The sequence below is a fragment of the Gracilinanus agilis genome, chromosome 4, assembly GCF_016433145.1.
Source record: "Gracilinanus agilis isolate LMUSP501 chromosome 4, AgileGrace, whole genome shotgun sequence".
Classification (NCBI taxonomy): domain Eukaryota; kingdom Metazoa; phylum Chordata; class Mammalia; order Didelphimorphia; family Didelphidae; genus Gracilinanus; species Gracilinanus agilis.
Window position 1 is genome coordinate 199,623,957 of NC_058133.1, and position 19,650 is coordinate 199,643,606.

At 49.5% G+C, this 19,650-nt stretch overlaps 1 protein-coding gene across 3 annotated transcripts in view; it reads right to left on the reverse strand.

Annotated features, from left to right (window-relative positions):
- Positions 1-1,997: 1,997 nt before the first annotated feature.
- Positions 1,998-19,650, reverse strand: part of UBTF (upstream binding transcription factor) — a 27,932-nt gene continuing 10,279 nt past the window's right edge. The window contains exons 2-21 of one of the 3 annotated variants that reach the window (XM_044676178.1): positions 19,105-19,227; positions 16,538-16,713; positions 16,053-16,136; positions 15,794-15,949; positions 13,174-13,238; positions 12,845-12,965; positions 12,372-12,482; positions 11,758-11,891; positions 11,467-11,608; positions 10,134-10,175; positions 8,338-8,451; positions 8,058-8,213; positions 7,025-7,180; positions 6,728-6,838; positions 6,094-6,182; positions 5,809-5,998; positions 3,738-3,785; positions 3,583-3,651; positions 3,346-3,489; positions 1,998-2,926 (exon numbers count right to left, since the gene is read on the reverse strand). In XM_044676178.1, coding sequence (XP_044532113.1) covers positions 2,801-2,926; positions 3,346-3,489; positions 3,583-3,651; positions 3,738-3,785; positions 5,809-5,998; positions 6,094-6,182; positions 6,728-6,838; positions 7,025-7,180; positions 8,058-8,213; positions 8,338-8,451; positions 10,134-10,175; positions 11,467-11,608; positions 11,758-11,891; positions 12,372-12,482; positions 12,845-12,965; positions 13,174-13,238; positions 15,794-15,949; positions 16,053-16,136; positions 16,538-16,713; positions 19,105-19,162 — 2,292 coding nt within the window. In that variant the 5' untranslated portion in view covers positions 19,163-19,227 and the 3' untranslated portion in view covers positions 1,998-2,800. Of the gene's footprint in view, positions 2,927-3,345; positions 3,490-3,582; positions 3,652-3,737; positions 3,786-5,808; positions 5,999-6,093; positions 6,183-6,727; positions 6,839-7,024; positions 7,181-8,057; positions 8,214-8,337; positions 8,452-10,133; positions 10,176-11,466; positions 11,609-11,757; positions 11,892-12,371; positions 12,483-12,844; positions 12,966-13,173; positions 13,239-15,793; positions 15,950-16,052; positions 16,137-16,537; positions 16,714-19,104; positions 19,276-19,650 lie in introns of those variants that run through there. The other 2 variants (XM_044676179.1, XM_044676180.1) reach the window with 2 other exon arrangements.

The following is a 19,650-nucleotide window of genomic DNA, read 5'->3' on the forward strand; positions in this document are numbered from 1 at the left end:
ACTTGAGGCGAGTGTCTGTCTCATAATAGATGATTAAGACCTTAACTGAAGGGGACAATCCAGAGACTTCAGTTGGGACAGTTACCTGGAAATAACAGATGAGGTTGAAGACTTTGCTTATGAGGGTGGAGATCTTAACTGGGGGGACTCTCTCATCACAGCCACACTTTTCTTGGATCAGCTGGGGCAGGGGGAGTTGGATATGGAATCGGGGGCCAGGGGCACCAACACTGCTCTTGTCCCTAAGCCACTCCCAGTGACGAGACATCAGCCAAACCTTTTTTCACTTTATTATACAAAAAAAAAAAAAAAAAAAAAAAAGGGGGGGGGGGAACAAAACTTCCAAAGTTGGCTTCAGCCAGATAGGTCTAGCCATCCCACCTTCACCCCGCCTCCTTTCCCAGTGATAGAAACCCAAGTTGTGGCCATAGTTGTTGAAACCTACAAAACACTCTTTTAAATATTAGAAAAAAATGGGGGGGGGGACTCTCTAACCCTCCTTTAGGCTCTCCCCTCAAAAAGAAAAAAAAATCCAAAAAAACCCCAAAACAACCGAAACCCACCCTACCAACTTGTCCCAGTGCCAAAATGCACTTAGTGTGACCTCTTACAGTACCAACACCCCACCCCACCCCATCTGCCATCTTGTCCGCACTGTAAGAATTTTTCAATACAGGGGAAAAAAGTCCCAGGTTTGGTTTTTTTTTTTTTTCCATTTTATACTAAAACATAGTTCACTTGAAACACAATAGTGGTAGGGCCAGTCAACTAAGGGCAGGAAGAGGGATTGATTTCCTGCTGAGTGTTAGGGGATGGAGAGTGACAGGCAAACACAATCGGCAAACAGATGAACCCCTCTAGCATGTCCAGGGACAGGACAAAGGGAAAGGGATGGGGGGCCCCTTCCCCTGCTTCGCCCCTAAGTGGCTTCGTTTCCTGAGGTCAGGGCTTAGATTGTCTGGCTACCTTTGGGAGTCTACCAATCACTCAAGACTGGGCCTGTCAAGGTTTCTTCTCTTCCCACCCAGCATCAATTTCCAGTTTCCCTCTTTCCCTTAGTTTTCCCATCATCAGAGAAAGCCTAAATAACTCACTGACATGATTGTTGGTTTTTTTTAAATCCAAATTTAGTCAAACATCTAAAAAATGAAATTCACAGAAATAAATCCAAAGTGGCTTGGGGGGAGGGGGAAAACACAAGGAAGGTCGGCTGCATCCAGCAGCCTTTAGCAAAATGAAACACTTTAATAAAAAGTAGGCCTGGGTAGATGTAGGGGCCCAACCTGAGAAACCAAAAAGGTGGGGGGAGGGCAGGCCCAGATAGACAAATGACACGTTCCCAAGCTACCCCCGGATTCTCAGATCAAGGTGGGTTGAATAGGGTCAGCCTCGACTCCTCAGCCTAGCTAACCAGAACCAAGTCTGCAGCCCCTCCGCAGAAACAAAACTCTTAGGGCCTAAGATACCCCCAACCTCATGCCATCTAGGTCAGAGAATCATGAGCACCCCCCCAAAAAGAAGCCAAAATCCCACACATACATACACACACACAGACCCACACGCACACCCCAACACACGTGCCCCTCCAAAGGAACAAGGGAGGAGCCCCGTGCAGCTTTCCTGTCTCCTTCCCCACCAAAGAAAGTGTCCACCAGGCAAGGATTTGGAATCTGAGATTGGGGACCAGCCTCTTTCCCTTGGGGGCAGGGTAAGAGAGACAAGACAGGTGAGCCTGCGGGCTGCTCCCCACTTCCCTTCTTTCCACTTTAACTAAAGGCCAGAGGAGTCAGGCCTCATTTCTTTCTCTCTCTCTCTCTCTCTCTCTCTCTCTCTCTCTCTCTCTCTCTCTCTCTCTCTCACATACACACACTCACACACACACACACGCTATATACAGGCCACACATGCTTCCACACTCAAGACAATTTTTTAAAAATGACACCCCCCCAGTCCCCCCAACCCCCAAACGACAGAACAGACAGAGACAGTAGCGGAGATCGGTAGGAAACATCTCGTTGACAGCTCAGAGCTTAAAAAAAATTATATACACATATATAAAAAAGACTGCTGCCCTGAGGGGCAGGGGGAGCTCCTTCCTGCAAGGGTTAGCCAGGGCAGGAGGACTCAGGACCACCCCCATCTTCTTAAAGGACCCCCTGCAAATGTCCCCATACCCCCAGTTCCAACGCAGTGGTCAAGGCAACCAGTCACACAGGGGGCGGGAGAATGAGCGTAGGGCACAGCTTCAGAACTCCCTCCCCCAAATGGAGAAAGTGGGGAGAAGGGCCACACTCCACCCTTCAAAGCCTCTCCACCCCCCTGAAAACCCATTCCAACCCCTGTGCACCCCTCCTTCCCTCCAGCCCCATTCCAATGTCCATGCTAGGAGCTGTAAGTGCAGTGAGACCCATGGTCCAGGGTGGGCAGCTGGAGGGGGGGGGGGGACAAAGGGGGACTGTGAAGAGATCCTGGGAGTAGGGTTGAGGAGGAAGGAAGGGTAGACACTGGCTCAGTCTGATGGTCATTCCCCCGGAGGCTCCCCCAGGACTAATATCTCTCTAAGGTTGCAGAGTCCTAGCCTGGGCTCCCCCCACCCTCACCCCCCCCATGCATTTTGCTTTAAAAAAAAAAATGGGGTTGGGTGGGAGCAGAACTAGAGGGGGTGAAAAAAAAAAAAGGAGTCACAGAGGGGACTCTCCCTTCAACCCCTTCCTACCCCACAGGGCCCCCCTCCCAGCCCCTCCAAAGGCTTTCCTAGTCCCCTGGGGGTACAGAGGCAGGCCTGGCCTCCCCCCAGGGCTCAGTTGGAGTCGGAGTCAGAAGAGTCCCCCGAGGAGGATGAGCTGGAGCTGCTCCCCTCTGACTCATTGTCTTCATCTTCATCCTCGTCCTCATCTTCATCGTCATCCTCTTCATCATCATCATTCTGAAAGAGTTAAAGAATAGCACTGAGATGGGGGGAGGGACTCTGCCCCATCTTTTCTCTAGGGACGGTGGGAGTCCTTGGCCACAGGGAGGAACAGAACCTTAAATCCAGCAGCCATGGGAATGTACCTTAAAAGAGGTCTGGTCAGGGGCAATGGGGTGGCTTGGAGGATTAAGAGAGCCAGGCCTAGAGACAGGAGGTCCTGGGTTCAAATCTGTCCTCAGACACTCCCTCACTGGGTGAGCCTGGGTAAGTTACTTCACCCCCACTGCCCGGCCCTTACCACTCTTCTGCCTTAGAAGCGATACTCAGTATTGACTCTAAGAGGTCCCGGCCTCCTTGTCAATGGCCTTGCCTTCACTCTCCCATCCGAATGCCTCCTCGAGCCTGTTCTAGCCGCCACTCTCCTGAGCGCTTACCTCATCCCCATCCTCGCTCTCATCCTCACTGCTAGACTCGGAAGAGTCGCCCCCCTCATCGGAGGAGTCCCCATTTTCATCATCATCATCATCCTCTTCGTCCTCTTCCTCTTCCTCGTCGTCATCGTCGTCGTCCTCGGACTCCTGCGGGCAGGAGAGAAAGACCCTTGTGGTCCATGGGGAGCTCTCCCTGCCCGGGGGCGATGCCACCCCCTCTCTCCCGTCCCCCCCACTCACCGACTTGGACTGCATGGTGGGCTTAGACTTGGGGTTTGGGCCTCGAAGCTTGGTCATGCTCTTGCGTTTCTGTGGGAGAGCGATGGGAAGGTGAGCAGAGCGCCTGGCCGCTCTTCAGACCCTCCCTCCTCTCCTGCCCTCGGCCCCAGACTCACATTAGAAATGTATTCTTTGTAAGCAGCGCGGTCCTGGGGGGACAGACTCTGGAGGGCAAGAAGGCAGACAGGTGTGAGAGGAGGCAGCATTCTCCTTTTATGGAAATCTGGGCGACACCCCCATCCCACAACCCCCCAAATGCAAAATCTCCACAAAGGATTTGGAGGGAGAACGGCACAAGGTTAGGACTGGCAGAGGGATCAGTTATTAGTATTTCTTCTTAAACTTTTACTTTTGGTCTTAGAATCAATATTGCGTAATGGTTCCAAGGCAAAAGAGTAGCAAGGGCTGGGCCATGGGGGTGAAGTGACTTGCCTAGGAAATGTCTGAGGCCAGATTTGAACCCAGCACACCTTCTGTCTCTAGGTCTGGCCCTCTCAATCCATGAAGCCACCTAGCTGGCCCCGGTCAGCTATTAATAAACATTTCTCTTCTTTTACTTCCACCAGGAAGCCTGTGGTGGACTGATCTGACACTTGGAAGCGGTTTCTTTTTAACCTACTTAGCTACAACCACCTGCTAAGTTTGGTTCCATATGTGTGAGCCCTACAGTTTTAAGGGATGAAGGCCAGTCCTGGTCTCTCTCTGGCTCCCTATCCCTCCTTTGGGGGACAAGATGCCAGGGCCAGGGAAACAGGCTTGTTGGACCTGGGAGTTAGGAGACCTGTGGGGTCATCCTGCCCCGGACACTGTGCCACAAACAAGGCCAAGTTTTCCAGAGACCTCTCAAGAGGTTTTTCCTCATTTCTAAAATGAGCAAGTCAATAACTGTACTACTGTCTGTCCCACTGAGTTCTTTTAAGGGGTGCCCTTTGCAAACCCTAAAGCTCTACTCCTTTGTTGGGTGAATAATTTTTAAAAATCCTTGTCTTCTATCTCAGTATTAATTCTAAGACAGAAAAGTGTCTGGGGCTAGGCAATGGGAGTTAAGTGACTTGCCCATAGCCAGAAATGTCTGAGGCTAAATTTGAACCCAGGGCCTCAGTCTCTATCCACTTTGCTACTGAGCTGGTTCTATTAGTGAGTAATTTTTAAAATGAAGTGGAACGTGATTAGATTAATTATACAGCTAGTTCTGAGCAGCTGCTTGCCACTGCCAGCAAACCCAACATGGATTTTTGGAATACTGGATACCTTCTGTCTCCACTTTTGCTAAGTCCTCCCCGCCCCACCATCCCACCTCATTTTACTATTACTATAATAAAGGTAATAATAATAATGATGATGATGATGATGATAGCATCTAGCATTTTTATAGTACTTTTAAGATTTATAAAGTCCTTTACGAATATCTCATTTCCTAACAACCTGGGCTATGGTTTGGTCATTTCAGTCATGTTCCTCTTTTTGGGGTCTTCTTGGCAAAGATACTGGAGGGATTTGTTATTTCCTTCTCCAACTCATTTTACAGATGAGGAAACTGAGAACAGGGCGGAGTAACTTGCCCAGGGTCACCCAGCTAGGAAGCATCTGAGGCTGGATTTGAACTCAGATGGGCCTGAGAGGTCCAAGGTCACCCAGTGGAAAACCATGTCCACTGCGGGCATCATCGCAGCCAACACAGGCCAGACCAGAGCTTCCCCTGAGAGGAATCCTCAGGCTTCACAGTGCTTGACACAGTGCCAAGAACTTTGTGATGGGGCACCAATCTGTTTTAACCATTACCAGCTATGAGACTCCACCAAGGAGTAGAGGAATGGATTTAGAGCCAAAGACTCCAGTGCAAATCCTAGCCATGTGATCCTGGGCAAATCATTCAACATCTGGGCCTCAGTTTGCTCATCTGTAAAATGAAGGGGTTGGCCCCTACCAGCTCCAAATCTAGGATCCTACTAATTTCTCTGGGCCTCAGTTTCCTCATCTGTAAAATTGTGGAGTTGGCTCTAAACCTACAATCCTATGAATTCTTGTAGCTTGAGTTTCCTTGTCTGAGAGAGAGAATAATCCTTGTTGCTTACCTACTCTGTGTGTGGCTGCTACTGTGAGGGGAGCACTCTGAAATCTCCAAAGTGCTATGGGATGGTGACTCATGTGGGGATCTCCCTCCTCCCTCTGCACCCTGACTCTCACCTTGACCCAGAGGTCCAAGTGCACCTTGTATTGCTTTTGTTGCTCCTCTGCCAGTTTCTTGTAATGTTCCTTCTGGCCCTGGGAAATCCGTTGCCACCGGCTGCCAATCTCCACCATTCTCTCTTTCAGGGGCAGGTGGTTCAGCTCCCCATTGGACAGCAGTTCCTGGGAGAACTTCTGGTAACCATTCCTAAGGGGGAAGTGACCAGAGATCCCTGTCACAACTCCAGCCCTGGGAAGAGCCTGTGCACCACAGCCCACCCCCCTCCCCAGGCATTGACTCACATGGGGGGCTTTTTGGGCTCCCCCTGGAACTTCATCTTCTTGGAGGAATTGGCAGCTGCTGGGGGAGCCCGCATCTCACTCAGTTCTCTCTACAAGATAATGGGGAAAAGCTCCCATTAGTGCCCAAGACCCATCCACCCACCCTAGCCCTCAAAGACATGCCACTGATCCTTAACCTCGTCCATTCAGAGCATGCCAGGATATAATGCAACCCAAGTCTACGAGCCTTTATTAAGCATCTACTAGGGGCTGCCAGGAACAATGCTAATCCCTGCCCTTCACCCAGGCCAGGAAGAAATGAAGCAAGGGCACGAAGCTGGGCACTGTACCCCAAAGGAGTCAAGGAGGAAAAGGACCAGTAGTTACAAAGATGTTTGTAGTTGCTCTTTTGGTAGTGGTGAAGGACTGGAAACTAAGGGGGCATCCACCTTCTGGGGAATGACTAAATAAATTATGGGGTCATGTAAAGAACAGAACAATTGCCCCGCAACAAAAGAAGGGGGCTTCTCTTAGAAGCCTGAGGACTTGGATTGAGCAATAGTACAAGAGCCCTGGGCAGGGTACCAGTGAAGGAGTTTGGGCGTGCTCCACGTCGCCAAGCCTCTGGGGTCCCTCTCCCTGTATCCCCTCATACCTCATATCTCTTCTGGTCCTCAGCTGCCTTCTTAATCCACATCAGCTTTTCCTTCTTTTCCATGTTGTTCCAGGTTACCTCCATAGCCTTCAGGGCTTTCACCCGGTCATTCTGGCCAAGGAGAGGACAAGGGTCAGCAGTGAGGAGGGTCCCGAGTCAGCAGGAGGAGGGGGGTCTCCACCCCGGCCCACATGCACTCCAAGCAGGCCTGCTCACTTGGGCTCGAGGATGAGGAGGCGTCTTCTCCCTCCCCTTGGCAACTCCATCAGCCCCACTCCCCTCACCCCGCCTTCCAACCTTGAAACGTGCCAGGTAGTCTCCGATGACGCTCTGCTGCCAGATCTCCTCTGCAGTCTTGGGCGACTCGGGCAGCTTTCCCCGCTCCTCCCTCTCCGTGCCCGGCTTCCTCTCGGACTGTGCCTTCAGGGCCGCCTCCCTCGCCTTATACTTGGCCTGGCGGCGGGAGGGTGGGAAAGGGCAGTCAGTGCCTCGGCTGCCTTGAGGGACCCCCACCCCCAGCCTCCTAAGAACTAGGATCCCTCTGCAGGGAAGAGAGATGGTTCAAGCCCCCAGGGAGGGCTCCCCGAGCTACTGCTCTGCCTATGCCCACCCCATGAGGCCTCTAGCTGGGGCTGTGCGGAGCTTGCCAGAGTTCAAATCCTGCCTCCAGACACTTACTAGCTCTGTGACTCTGGGCAAGTCACTGGCCCTCTCTATGCTCTTTTCATCGGTAAAATGAGGGAGTTGGCCCTTTCTCTAACTCTAAATCTATGATCCTTTGATCCAGTCCTCTAGAGCCGCCCAAGAGGCACACATAACCTGGCCGTGTAATGATAACTTTTATATGGCACTTCTATAGGCCCTGTGCGAAGCACAAGCTACCGAGGAGAAGCGCTTTACAAAATATTATTTCATTTGATACCACCACCTCGTGAGGAAAGTGCTATTATGAATCCCATTTTAGAGGAGGAAAATAGAGGCCCACAAAGGCGAAGTAACTTGCCCAGGTCCCATCGCTAGTAAGTGTCTGAGGCGGGATCTGACCTTTGCGCCTCTCCGCTGGGCCCCCCGACCTGCCTCGAGCGGCCTGCCTTAGGAGGGAGGGCTGCTGGGTAACAGGCACACGTGTGGGGGTGACGCCGTCTCCCTCGGAGCATCCTTGAGAGGCCAGGCCGCTCTTACACTGGCTGCCTCGAGGAGCCTTCTTCCTCGCCCCCCACAGCTTCCCTCAGCGTCCCCGTCTGTGAGACGAGGGGGTCGCGCTCAGCGGCCTTTAAGGCCTTTCCTTGTAGGAGCTAGAAAAGGCGGCGCTCTCTGACCACCCCCCAACCTTCTTCTTCTCGGACAGGTCATTCCACATGCGTGCCAAGAGCCGGGTCAGCTCGCTCTCTGACAGCTCAGGCCGCTCCTCCTGCAGCTGGCGTCGCTTTTCCTCTGAGAAGATGAACATGGCGGAGACGGGCCGCTTGGGCTTCTCGGATCCACCCTAGCAAAGAAGGAAGCTGAGCACGATCTGGTAGGATTCTCAGAGCCCATCAAACAGCCCGGGGCACACACCAGCACCCCAGGGGACTCGTACAGGGCACCACTCCACTCGGTCCATCGCTTACCTTGCTACCATCTGGAGAAGGTTTCTTTGAGGCAGGGCTGGTGGCTCGCTTCCTATTGATGCCCAACATCTTCTCCTCTCCCAGGACACGCTGCTGTTCTTCCTCAGGCAGGCTCTGAGGAGGGGGGAAGGGACATGGGTTTGGGGGCTGCTCTTTCCTTCCTGCCTGCCTTCCTGTCTGAGCCCCTGGAAGGGGAGCCAGGAAATTCTAAGCTGCTACCTAAGCTCTGCCCTGGGGTCATAGGGATCACCTATGTATGGCTGTGTCTCAGAGGCCAAACTCCTCATCTTTTTTTTTTTTAAAAACAAATGAGGAAATTGAGTTTCAGGAATCATAAGTGGCTCCTCTAAGGCCACACAGGCTGATAAGTGCCAGAGGTGGGGTTTGAACCCAGGTCCTCTGCCTTGAGAGCCAGGGCTCTAGGAAGGGAGAATAAAATGACTATAATTAACATTTACCTAGCATTTACTACATGTCAAACATGGTTCTAAGTGCTATAATAATAATAATAGTTTGCATTTATAAAACACTTTACTATGCACCGGGTACAGTGCTAAGTATGTTAATAATAACTATTATCATAAAATAAATATAACTTATATACATGTGCAAGGCACAGTGCTGCTTTAATAATAATAGTTACCATTACATAATATGCTCTATCTCTATCTCTAGTTTATACATACTGATTACCTTGTGCATTTAATAATAATGGTTATAGAGGGGGATGGCTAGGTGGCTCAGTGGATGGAGAGCCAGGCCTGGAGACAGGAGGTCCTGGGTTCAAATGTGGTCTCCAATACTTCCTAGCTGTGTGACCCTGGAGGAGTCACTTACTCTCATTGCCTAGCCCTTACCACTCTTTTGCCTTGGAACCAATACACAGTATTGATTCTAAGACAAAAGGTAATAGACTCAAAAATATATATATAAATAATATAACATATATTATTTACATATAGCACTTATGTGCCAGGCATAAAACTAAGTGCTTTAATAATAATACTTGTATTAATTATGATATTTAGTGTATTAACACAATGAATGATTTAATAATTACATAAAGTATTATTTATATAGTGCTTATGTGTTAGACATAGTGCTAAGGGCTTTATTAATAATAATTATGCAATATTTTGTAACATTTTATATATAGCACTTATATACCAAACACAGTGCTAAATACTTTAATAACTTATTATTACAGTTTATTATTAGTTTTGATAAATTAATAATTATTATATACTATTTTCATATAGTGCTTAAGTGCTAGGCAGAGTGCTAATAATGATATTAGTTGACACTCATTTAGCACCTACTAGGTACCAGGCACTGTACTAAGCATTTTATAATTATTTTATCATTTTAGCCTCACAACAACCCTGGGAGGAGGGGGCTATGGTTATCCCCATTTTAGAGATGAGGAAACTGAGACAAAGTGAAGTAGGTTACCCAAGGTTACCCAACCACTTAAGTGACAGAAGCTGGATTTGAATTCAGGTCTTCCTGACTCCCAAGTCTAATGCTCTATCTACTATGCCACCTTGTTGAGCTTCTCCTCTTCTTCCAACTAACAAAGGCTCCTGGCCTGCCAGGGTGGTTCATGTAGGTTTGTATGAATGTGATGACAACTCCACTTGACTTGTCAGCCTGTGACATCTAGATTAAAAACTAGGAGTCTGTCTTGCTGGTTACCCTCCCCCTAGCTAGACCCGGTCCCAGGATCCTCTGGATTCTCCTCTGCGACTCTGCCTTCATCCCTCTTCTCCCAGGGGCTGCCCATGTCCAGCACTCACCTCCAGAAAGCGCAGGAGTTCAATCTCATAATCTTTCTTTTTCTGGGGAAGTAGGGAGGAGAGTTAGTCATGGTAGCCTGTTTTTTTCACTCTTTTCAGGGGAAGGCAAGGAGATAACTGGACAAGTTTGGCATTTAGATCCACTAAAGAAATGATTTATGTTTCCTAAATCTATAAAACTTCCCTCTAAGGTCTACAAAAATCATTCAGATGGTGTAGGAGGTGTGCAGAAAGGGGCATGCAGGGAGCAAACTGTAAAGGACTAAGTTTCTGACCAGAAAAAAAATCTTGAAATCCTATGTTCTGAAGCACAAGGGCCTTTGCAGAAAAGATTTCTGGGTGCTGCTGCTATTTCAGGGAGGACAAGGTGGGTGCATGGGATGAGGGAGAAGGATGAGGAGGGAATGGGGAGCACTTCTCAGAAGGTCGTTCAGGGACTCCTGAGGCCCCACAGGAAAGTTTCGGTTTATCTACCAGGTCAAAACTATTTTCAAAATCTCTCTTCCTTCTCTCCCTCCCTCTTTTCCCCTGTATGTCTCTTTCTTCCCCTCTCTCTGATTATTTCCCCCACTTTCTGTCTCTCTCTTCCTCCTTCTCTCTGACTCTCCCCCTCTCTCTCTTCTCTCTCTCTTCTCTTCTCTCTCTCTCCCTCTCCCCCATCCCACTTATCTTCTATCTTAGAATTGATACAAATATCAGTTCCAAGGCAGGAGAGCAGGGGGTGGAGTCAAGATGACAGCTTAGTGGCAGCAAAAGCTGAAACCGTTCATCCAAGGAAGAAGAGCAGTAAGGGCCAGGCTATTGGAGTTAAGTGACTTGCCCAGAGTCACACAGTTAGGAAGGGACTGAGGTCAGATTCAAACCTCGGTCCTTCCAACTCCAAACCTAGCACTCTATCCACTAAGCCACCAGGCTGCCCCCACAATATTGTTAACAAAAGTTCTGTAGGGGTTCCTCAATAATTTTTACAAGTATAAAACAGGAGTCCTGAATCTACCAGATTTTGAAGATTGATGTTAAATGTTTGTGTCAGGCACTACTCTGGTGTCTAATGAAGCCCTTGGTCCCCTGCTCAGAAGAATGTTTTTAAATAACTGAAAGGAATGATAAATTTAAAGTTAGAGTTTAATGGGGAAAAAAAAAAAGAGATCTCCCCTCAATCTAAGCTCATGGGCCCCCTCTTGTGGAGTCTAGGACCTAGGTTAAGAACCTCTGGATGAAGCCATCCCTTGAAGAGGCACAGGTGTGGGTAGGGGAAGTGATGGGGATGTGGTGCCGACCCTCCATCGTGGTCCTCTCTCCCCTCCTCTCCCACCACCCAGCCTGCACTCACCTGGTCACACTTCTTGTGGTAGGCATCTTTTTCTTTCTGGGAAAGAAGCTTCCACTGCTGACTACAAAGCACCATTCTTTCTGTACTTGGGACGTCCTTCATGTTGGCCATGAGCTCCGCACAGTAGAGGGAGTAACTATTCCTGGGGGAGGGCGGAGGCATTGGGGGGGGGGTCATTAAGGAAGAAGCACCCGCTGCTCCGGGGGGTGGGGGGTGGTGGTGGGAGGAATGAGGCTGCCTGTAGGTTACGGGCTGCCCCCCAGCCCCCATTCTTCCCCTCCCCCTTCTTACGGAGGCGGCTTGGTGGGTCGTCCATCGAACTTGTCCTTGAGCTGCCGCTCGGCCTTTGTGAGGGTGGACTTGGTGATGCCTTCCTCACTGATGTTGAGCTCCGGGTGCTTCTGGATGTAGTCTCTCATGATCTCCTGCAGAATCAGGGAGAGGGTGGAGGGAGGGGCGAACGGGGGCGAGGGGTTAGCAGGGATAGCTTGCGAGAGGCCAGCCGCTTCTGGGCAGAAAGGGGAGGAAGAAAGAAGCTGGGGGGACGGGAGCAGCCAGCTCTCTGGCCATGCCCTCACCCCCTGGCAGAGGGGGGGTTGGGGGTTGGTTTAAAAGCGCCCTGCCCTGCTCTAGCCTGAGCCTTTAAGGGGGGTCAAGGGTGGGGGGAGGGAGAGGAAAGGGGGCCACAATGGCCCCTCCCTCTATTTTGGGCCAGGGATTGAACACCTCCCTTCGCTCAGCCTGGAAGGAACTTCCCAAAACCAGAGCGAGGTGGCAATGGAGTAGAGTGGGTGAGGGTGGAGGGGTGAGGGGGCCCTCTGGGGGTCCCCTGCCCCGCCCCAAGTCATGAAGAGCTGGGGCGAGGGGCTGGGGGGCCCAGTGGTGGAATGCAGCGGAAGCCTGACCTCATACTCCTTCCGCTGCTCCAGGGCCTTATGAATCCATTTCAGCCTCTTTTTGTCCGAGAGCTGAGACCACTGCTTCCCCAGGGAGTCCTTCACCTCCTTCGTAGTGGCCTGGAAACCAAAAGCCGTCAGACACACACAGGCAGCCCGGGCGGGGGTGGGGGAGGGGGGCAGAGAGACCCCCTCCCCCAAGGAGGGGGGGGCAGGAAGCCACGCGAGGACACATCAGCGTCCTCGACGGGCTGCAAGGGGAGGGTGGAGAGGAGGGTCCCCCCCTCTCTTGCAGGGTAACAAGCGTGCGCAGACACTCTCTCTCACACACACATACTGTCCAGCCCCGGGCCTCGTCCATGCAATACGCCCCCTGCCCACGGGCTCTCCTTTCCTGCTCCCCACCGCCTTGCACGGTCCCTCCTGGCGCAGTGCCCCACACCTCCCTCCCCCCAACCCTCCCAGACCCCCAGCCCACTCACATCAGGGCGAACTTTCAGATAAACCTTCTTCTCATGGGTGTACCACAGCTGCTGAGGGGTTTTGGGTTTCTCGGGCACGTCCGACTTCTTGGCATTCTGGATTAGGTCAGGGTGATCCTCCCTAGCCAGAGGGTACCAGTAAGTGGGCGCTGAAGCAAAGACCTGGGGCCCTCCCAGAGAGTCTGCCACCACCACCGAGGTTCTAAGGGCCAATGTGGCTGGAGGCTGTGCCAGGGAGCTCCCCCATCCAGCTATCGCTGGGGGTCTCCCCTAGAATTGGGGCCTCTCCACACTGTGCCCTAGACCCTGCTCCAATCCCACTCCCTTACCTGAACCGAGCCAGGTTCCGTTCAAACTCCTGTTTCTCTCTCTGGAAATCCTGAATGTACTTCATCTAGGGGGAGGGGAGGAGGGGTTATGAAGCAATCAGGGCCCGCCTTTCCCCACACCAGCAAAGGTCCCAGGAACTCGGCCCATGGATGGAAGGACTATAGGAGACTCCGCTTAGGGGAGGGAGCAGGTCAGGCTAGCTAGAGGGATGATCTGCCTGCCTCTAACGGCAAGGGCACTAAGGAACTGTAGCCATCTCCCTAATCAACTCTTCTAGCCTCTTTTTCCACCCCAGCACTGGCTCCAAGTTCCAAGGACCTAGATTCAAATCTCGCCTCTGTGGGACCCTCAGGAAGCCATTTAACCTCCATTTCCCCTTCTGGGAAGTTCAGATGAGACAGCTGCTCAAGGTCCCTCTCTGGCTTCGGATGATTGAGATCCTCTCCTGCCTAGGTTATTTTTCCTGTCTCACTGCCAGCTTTCCCTAGGGGGCCTGAAGGGAAAAGTTTCAGGCATTGGAATGGAGGAAAAAGGATACTAAACTCGAACCTGGATCAGAAGGCCCCAATTCCAATATTTCCTAGCCCTGTGACCTTGGCCAAGTGACTCATTCTTTTGCAGCCCAAACTCCCAACTTCCACAGGGCTGCTGAGAGCTACAAATGAGACTGTGTAAGGGATTCTGAAAACCCTAAAGTATTACATGAACAGGAGTTAGTCATATTTCCCTTTATGGGATGGGCCTGTTTCTGAAAATGGGAGCATTTTAAGTCTATAAAGGTCCCTTGCTATTTATTAAACCCTGAATCGCTTTGTTTCTGTCATGCCACTATGCTCTAATTTAGCTGCCTTCTTTATAAATTTAAGTTTCTGGCTATCAGGTTTCCTGTGATGTCCTATCCCTTCTCTCTCTGCTTTTCTTCATTCCATTTCCTTAGATTTTTAAGTCTATATTCTGTTTCCCCAATTCCATCTTACATCTTCTCTAATCTTTCCCTACCCTGCATAGACATTTCCTGTCTAACCCTTATTTGCCTCATATTTCTTCCTATTGGTTTTCTCCTTCCTATTTCAGATCCTAAGATTTAGGGCTATGAGATCATCTCATCCAACCCTGTCTTTCAGAGGCAGGAACTGAGGCACAAGATTTAAGTAATGTTGCCAAGGCCACACAGATAGCAAGAATTGGGGGCAGGATTTGCTTATCCTCCACCCTTCCTCCCAGTAGTTGCTTCAATCCTCTTCCCTGTTTCTGAATGGTATCTTTGTATTCCTGTTCCCCAGATTATCTCTTCTTCCTTTCATTTTTCTCCCTTGTTGAATTCTCTTTAATATTTCTATCCTTTTTCTTCACTTACATCAAACCCTCCATTTTATCTTTTCTTCTCTGAGCTCTCTTGTCTTCTACCTTCCCACCCTTTCTGTACCTCCATCCTCTGATTCTTCAGGCCTACTAGAATAACTAATACCTCCTGGATGGCTATGCAGCTCACCTAGCGTAAAGCCTTCACTTCACAGGCAAGCAAAAGTGAGGCTCCCTTGGGAGAGTGGGTGATAGGTACTCAAGAGTCACACACTGAGCAGGTGCAAGAACCCAAGTGACCTGACTCCCAGTTCTAGGGTTCTTTCTATAAGATCACACTGCTTCTCCCTGCCTTTCCATTCCTTCTCTTTGTACATTATGTATACATTAATATATATGCACACATATACATTTGTGCATAGAAGCACATATGTATGCAGTCACCTCTTGCTCTTCTGGTCAAACCAGGGCAAGAAGCAATGACTTGGATTACCCAAAAAGATGAGGTTCCTATTTGACTTTGAAACACATTTACACCTATTTTTAAATGACAAATTTCCCTTCCTCATTCTCTTTGACTCAAGACTGACACTCTTTCCTATGTATAATTTGTCCTTGTCTTTTATTCTCTTCCCACCTCCAATTTTCTTTGTTCAAACTCTTCTCTTTCCTTCCCCTCTCTGATTCCTGCTTGTTTCCTTTTTATCTTTATCCCATCCATCCTAAATCCTAGCCACTCATTCCCACACCTCCCCTCTTCCTGCCCCCAACCTCCTTTCCACCCTTAACCCTATGGTTATGGTTATATTGTGAATTTTCTACCTGTTTGGGGGGAAGTCTATATAATAATCTAATCTGTCAAGTCACTGCCCCACTTCTATCTCCTGTGTGCTCAGGTCAGTCCCAGCTTCCTGCCCACCAGTCTTCCTGAAACTTAAATCTTAATCCATGAGTGGGTGTTCAGAGTGTGCCTCTGTGCATGTCTGTGTTAGGAGGAATATCTGTATGACTAGAGTTTCAGACAAAGTCTATACCTGTCTGCATGCATGTGGGTGAACATGTATACAAAAATGTTTACAGGGCAGGAAGGCTATGTCTAGGTGTGCACATACCTGTACAGCCGGGTCATGCCTTCTCTCAAGAAGGCATGGCCTTGGGGAGCAGTGAGAGCACACCCCCACCTCAGTTCCCTTATGGCTGACAGAGCCTTTGGGTGAATGTCCAGGCCCAACTCCAACCATCCATGGTGTGTGTGCGCTCGAAAAGTAGAACCACCCCCCACCCCACCCTCCAGCCTGTTTGTTCCCCTCCCCCCACCTTCTTCTTCTCAGGAAGCTCCTTGTACTTCTTAGACAAGATTTTTGTCAGATCCAGGTTGCTCATCTCTGGGTGAAGTTTTGCATACTTAGCCCGCTTCTCCATAAAGAAGCGGAAATAAGGGGTCAGGGGCTTCTTGGGGAAGTCTGGATGTTTCTGGAAGGAGAGAGGCCAAAGTGATCACCAGGTCAGTCCTCTCTGCCCCTTCATCCCCAAATCCATTCTCCCTCTGTCCTCCTCAAATCTCTAGAAGACCCACCTTGAGTTTTTTGCCTTTGTAAGGATTCTTGACGTGCTCCTGAGCATCTAGAATTAGTTCTGTCAATGTACGGAATTTCCTCACCTTGGGAAGGACCAAAAAAAAAAAAAAAATCCAAAAACACAACATTGGGGATATTAGGTGCTGGGATAACTGCTCACTCAAACTTCCCTTTCTTAGTAGTAATGGCCACATTGTAAGAGTAACAAGCAAAGAATCACAGACACTCACACGTCGGCTAAAGAGAGACACAGAGAGACTAAGTGGAGGAGAGAAGGGGAGACAACTCATGAAAGATAGCCCCATTTACAGACAGGAAGCAGGAACACCTTCTCCCCTTTGTTACTAGCAGACAGACAAGTCACACTCTTTGCGAAGACAACCGCAAACATATATCACTAGGTAGAGAAGGACACCCACCCCCGTGGAACAAATATGTTGGTCTGTCTTGAGAGAGGAGGGCAAGTTCATGAAAGATAGTTTACCTCATTGGAGATCTCCACCCATTTGAGTTTGCACATATCCCCAGAGAAGTCCTTAAAGGCAACTTTCTCCCAGTCCATGTGGGACTCTGTGGTTTTGAACTTGGAGCTGTCATTAGAAGGTAGGTTGTTCTTCATGCATTCCAACAAGGTCAGCATATCTTCCTGGGACCAGCGGTCTGTCAGGGAGGGAAGTGGACGTCACTACTATAAAAAGCTAAGGCTGGGCTCCAATCAGGACAATATAAGCTCCCTGAGGATAGAGACCACTTCATTTTTTTTTTTTTACTTTGTTTAGTATACTTGGCATATATTTTTGAGTTTTTCATAAATATTTCTTTGCTGAATTACACTGACCTGTAAAACCCAGCTTTTTTCAGGATTCGACTTCTCTCACTGGGGGAACATATGTCAGAAGAATTATCATCTCACATATAAGAGGTAAGTTGAGGTCAGCTCCAATTTTCTATCCTTGGGAACCCTTTGCTTCCCGTCTCCTACCACCTGAAGTAGCATCCAAGTGACCAAGGACCCATGTGACACAACTATATTTCCCTTTGGCATTAACAGTGTTTTCATAGAATTATAGATTAAACAGGGACTCTAGAGATCACCTTCTCCAACTCTCTCATTTTAAGGATGAACAAACAGAAACCCAGATACAAAATGAATTGCCTATGGCCATGCAAGTAGTACAGTTGGGAATTTGAACTCAGGTCCTCTGAATAGCAAAATAAACAGTGAAATCAGATGGAAAAGAGGAGATCTAATCAGACTAAGGAATAGAATTTTAGCCCAGGCTAAGTAGAATCAACAAAAGGAAGCAGCCATAGTTTGGGGTCCTTTTTGGGAGCGGGGGAGGGGGAAAGAAATGAAGGAGAAATGGAGAAAAAATTTCTTTTCTATCATGTTATTCAGAAGAAGGAACAAAAGCTTACAGGGGCACAGAGGATGCCCATCCCAAAGGGACCGGATGTAGGGACTGCTGCACTGCCCACAGAGTTCAGCTGGCTCCTCTGAGGGGGGAGGAAGTGGGGGAGACAGAGTATGGTAACAGCTGCCAAGTTGTAGCTGAGGCTTAACACCCTGGCTATGGATGTGGGAGAGACCCTGAGAAACTCACACAGATGTTTCTCTATCACACTTAGAAACTAGAAGGTAAAGGAGGGTTGTCTTCAATGTTCCTAATCCCACAAGAAAGGGAAATATAGGGGGATTTCTACTGAGATAGGAAAAAAGGGAATTGAAATTGGATAGGGGGAAGGGGGCTGTAACCCCTTGGCTGGACAGGGAGGTAGATGGATAGGAATCTAAAAAAGCTACAGTCCCAAGCAGAGAGGTAGTATCCCCTGAGGGGAAAAGGAGAGGGTTGGGTACCTTGGGAAAGAATGCCTAGCTTTCTTGGCTTAACTCTCTAAGAAACCAAAGATGGGGATTTGAAACAGCTGTTCTAAACAAATCCAAGTCCAGACCTTAGCACTTAGGGTTCTTTTTGCACTGTATCTGTATTGGTTTAGGGATGGTGAGGGAGAAAGAAGGTTGTTGTTAAGCAGCTATCCCAGGAGTAAAAATCAAAGTGGTTTATTCATTCTCATTTTCATCGAGTAGGTAACTTGCAAGAGACTCAGGACCTTCCTACCACAGATCACATGGACCCATAATCCTCCCAGGGTAACATTAGCCAGATGGATGCTCCAATCTCTATACTTTCTTCCGCCTTCCCCTCCTTTTGACCAGGCTGGATTTCCAAGAGTAAAAAAGGATTTGAACTGTTGCTGAATATAGGCTATAACCATAATGAAGCCTCCCCCTCCCAAAGCCAAAGGAAATCGTATCAATTTCTTAAAACTTAAGCCTTGTCATTCCACCTCCCCCCAACACCAATCTTCCTCTTCATACCCAAAGAGTAAATTCTTTATGACCTTACAGTCAAATGGATATCCCCACCATCCCCATAGTTGGCTGGAGGCCAAGAGAAATGGGGCATGTTGTTCTCTGAAAGTTGAATACTTAGATAACTTCTTATTCTTAAACATCAGGATGGAAAAGGGAATGTATTTTATGTATGGGAATGGGAGTGCTGAGGTTATTCTATGGAATAGAGGACAAATAACATATCTGTCCAATCTTCTAGGAGCAGAGGGGTGCAGTTGCTTTAAGGGTGTCTGGAGATTTATAACGTCTTAATTCAATAAATGTTCATTGGGCATTTATTGTGTGCAGAGCATTCTGAGGGATACAAAGATAAATAAAACAGGTTCCTTGCCCTCACAAGGAGCTTCCAAAGTCTTATTCTTCTTGCTTCATGGGAGCTCATCCATCAAGGCCCATCTCCTCCAAAAGATAATTTTGCTCAAAGTATAAGCAGTAGGCAGTGCTGAAGGCAGTGCACAGAATCTGGTGGTGTGAAGGGAAAATTGTATCCCTGGCCTTTAGGCTCCTCATCTTAAATAAAGGGATCAGGGGGGAGAAACTGAGGCTAGGGAAAAGGAACAGCTCAATAGCCCCACAGAGAAATGGACTTATAAGCACTGGGTAGGGATGAGGGGTGAGGGTGAGGGTTCTCCCACCTTGGCCTTTGGGTACGGCCATCTCCAGGTCGGTGGGGCAGTCAGCTTCTCCGTTCATTGTCCACCTGTCCAGCTTCCACCTCTGTCCTGTTGAGCCAGCCCGGGAGTGAAAGGCGTTTCACCCTGGAGAGAGCACATCCATTCCCTAATTCAGTCTGGCTGGGAGCAGCAGGGGATTTCCCTTCAACTTCTCCCCCCAAAAGAAAGGGGGCAGTCTCCACACTTCCCACCCACCCTCTGGCCTAGCAAGGGTCTCCCCCCACCTCTTCTCTGCCTCTTTCCCTCCCCCCTGTCCCTCTCCTCCCCTCCCCCTGCAGCAGGGCTCTGCCTAGGGGAGGTGGGCAGGCTTGCAGGAGGACTCCCAGGCCCCCACGTGTGTGGTTGCTCAGGGCTCCAGGGTGCAGCGAGCTCCACCCCAAGGAAAAAAACAAAACTCTCTCCACGCGCGGGGGAGGGGGGTGGCCGGGCGGGAGGGGGGGAGGAGAAGGGCGGGTAAAGGGCGCGCGCCGCCGCGGGAACAGGGGCGCGCGCGCGCCAGTCTCCTCC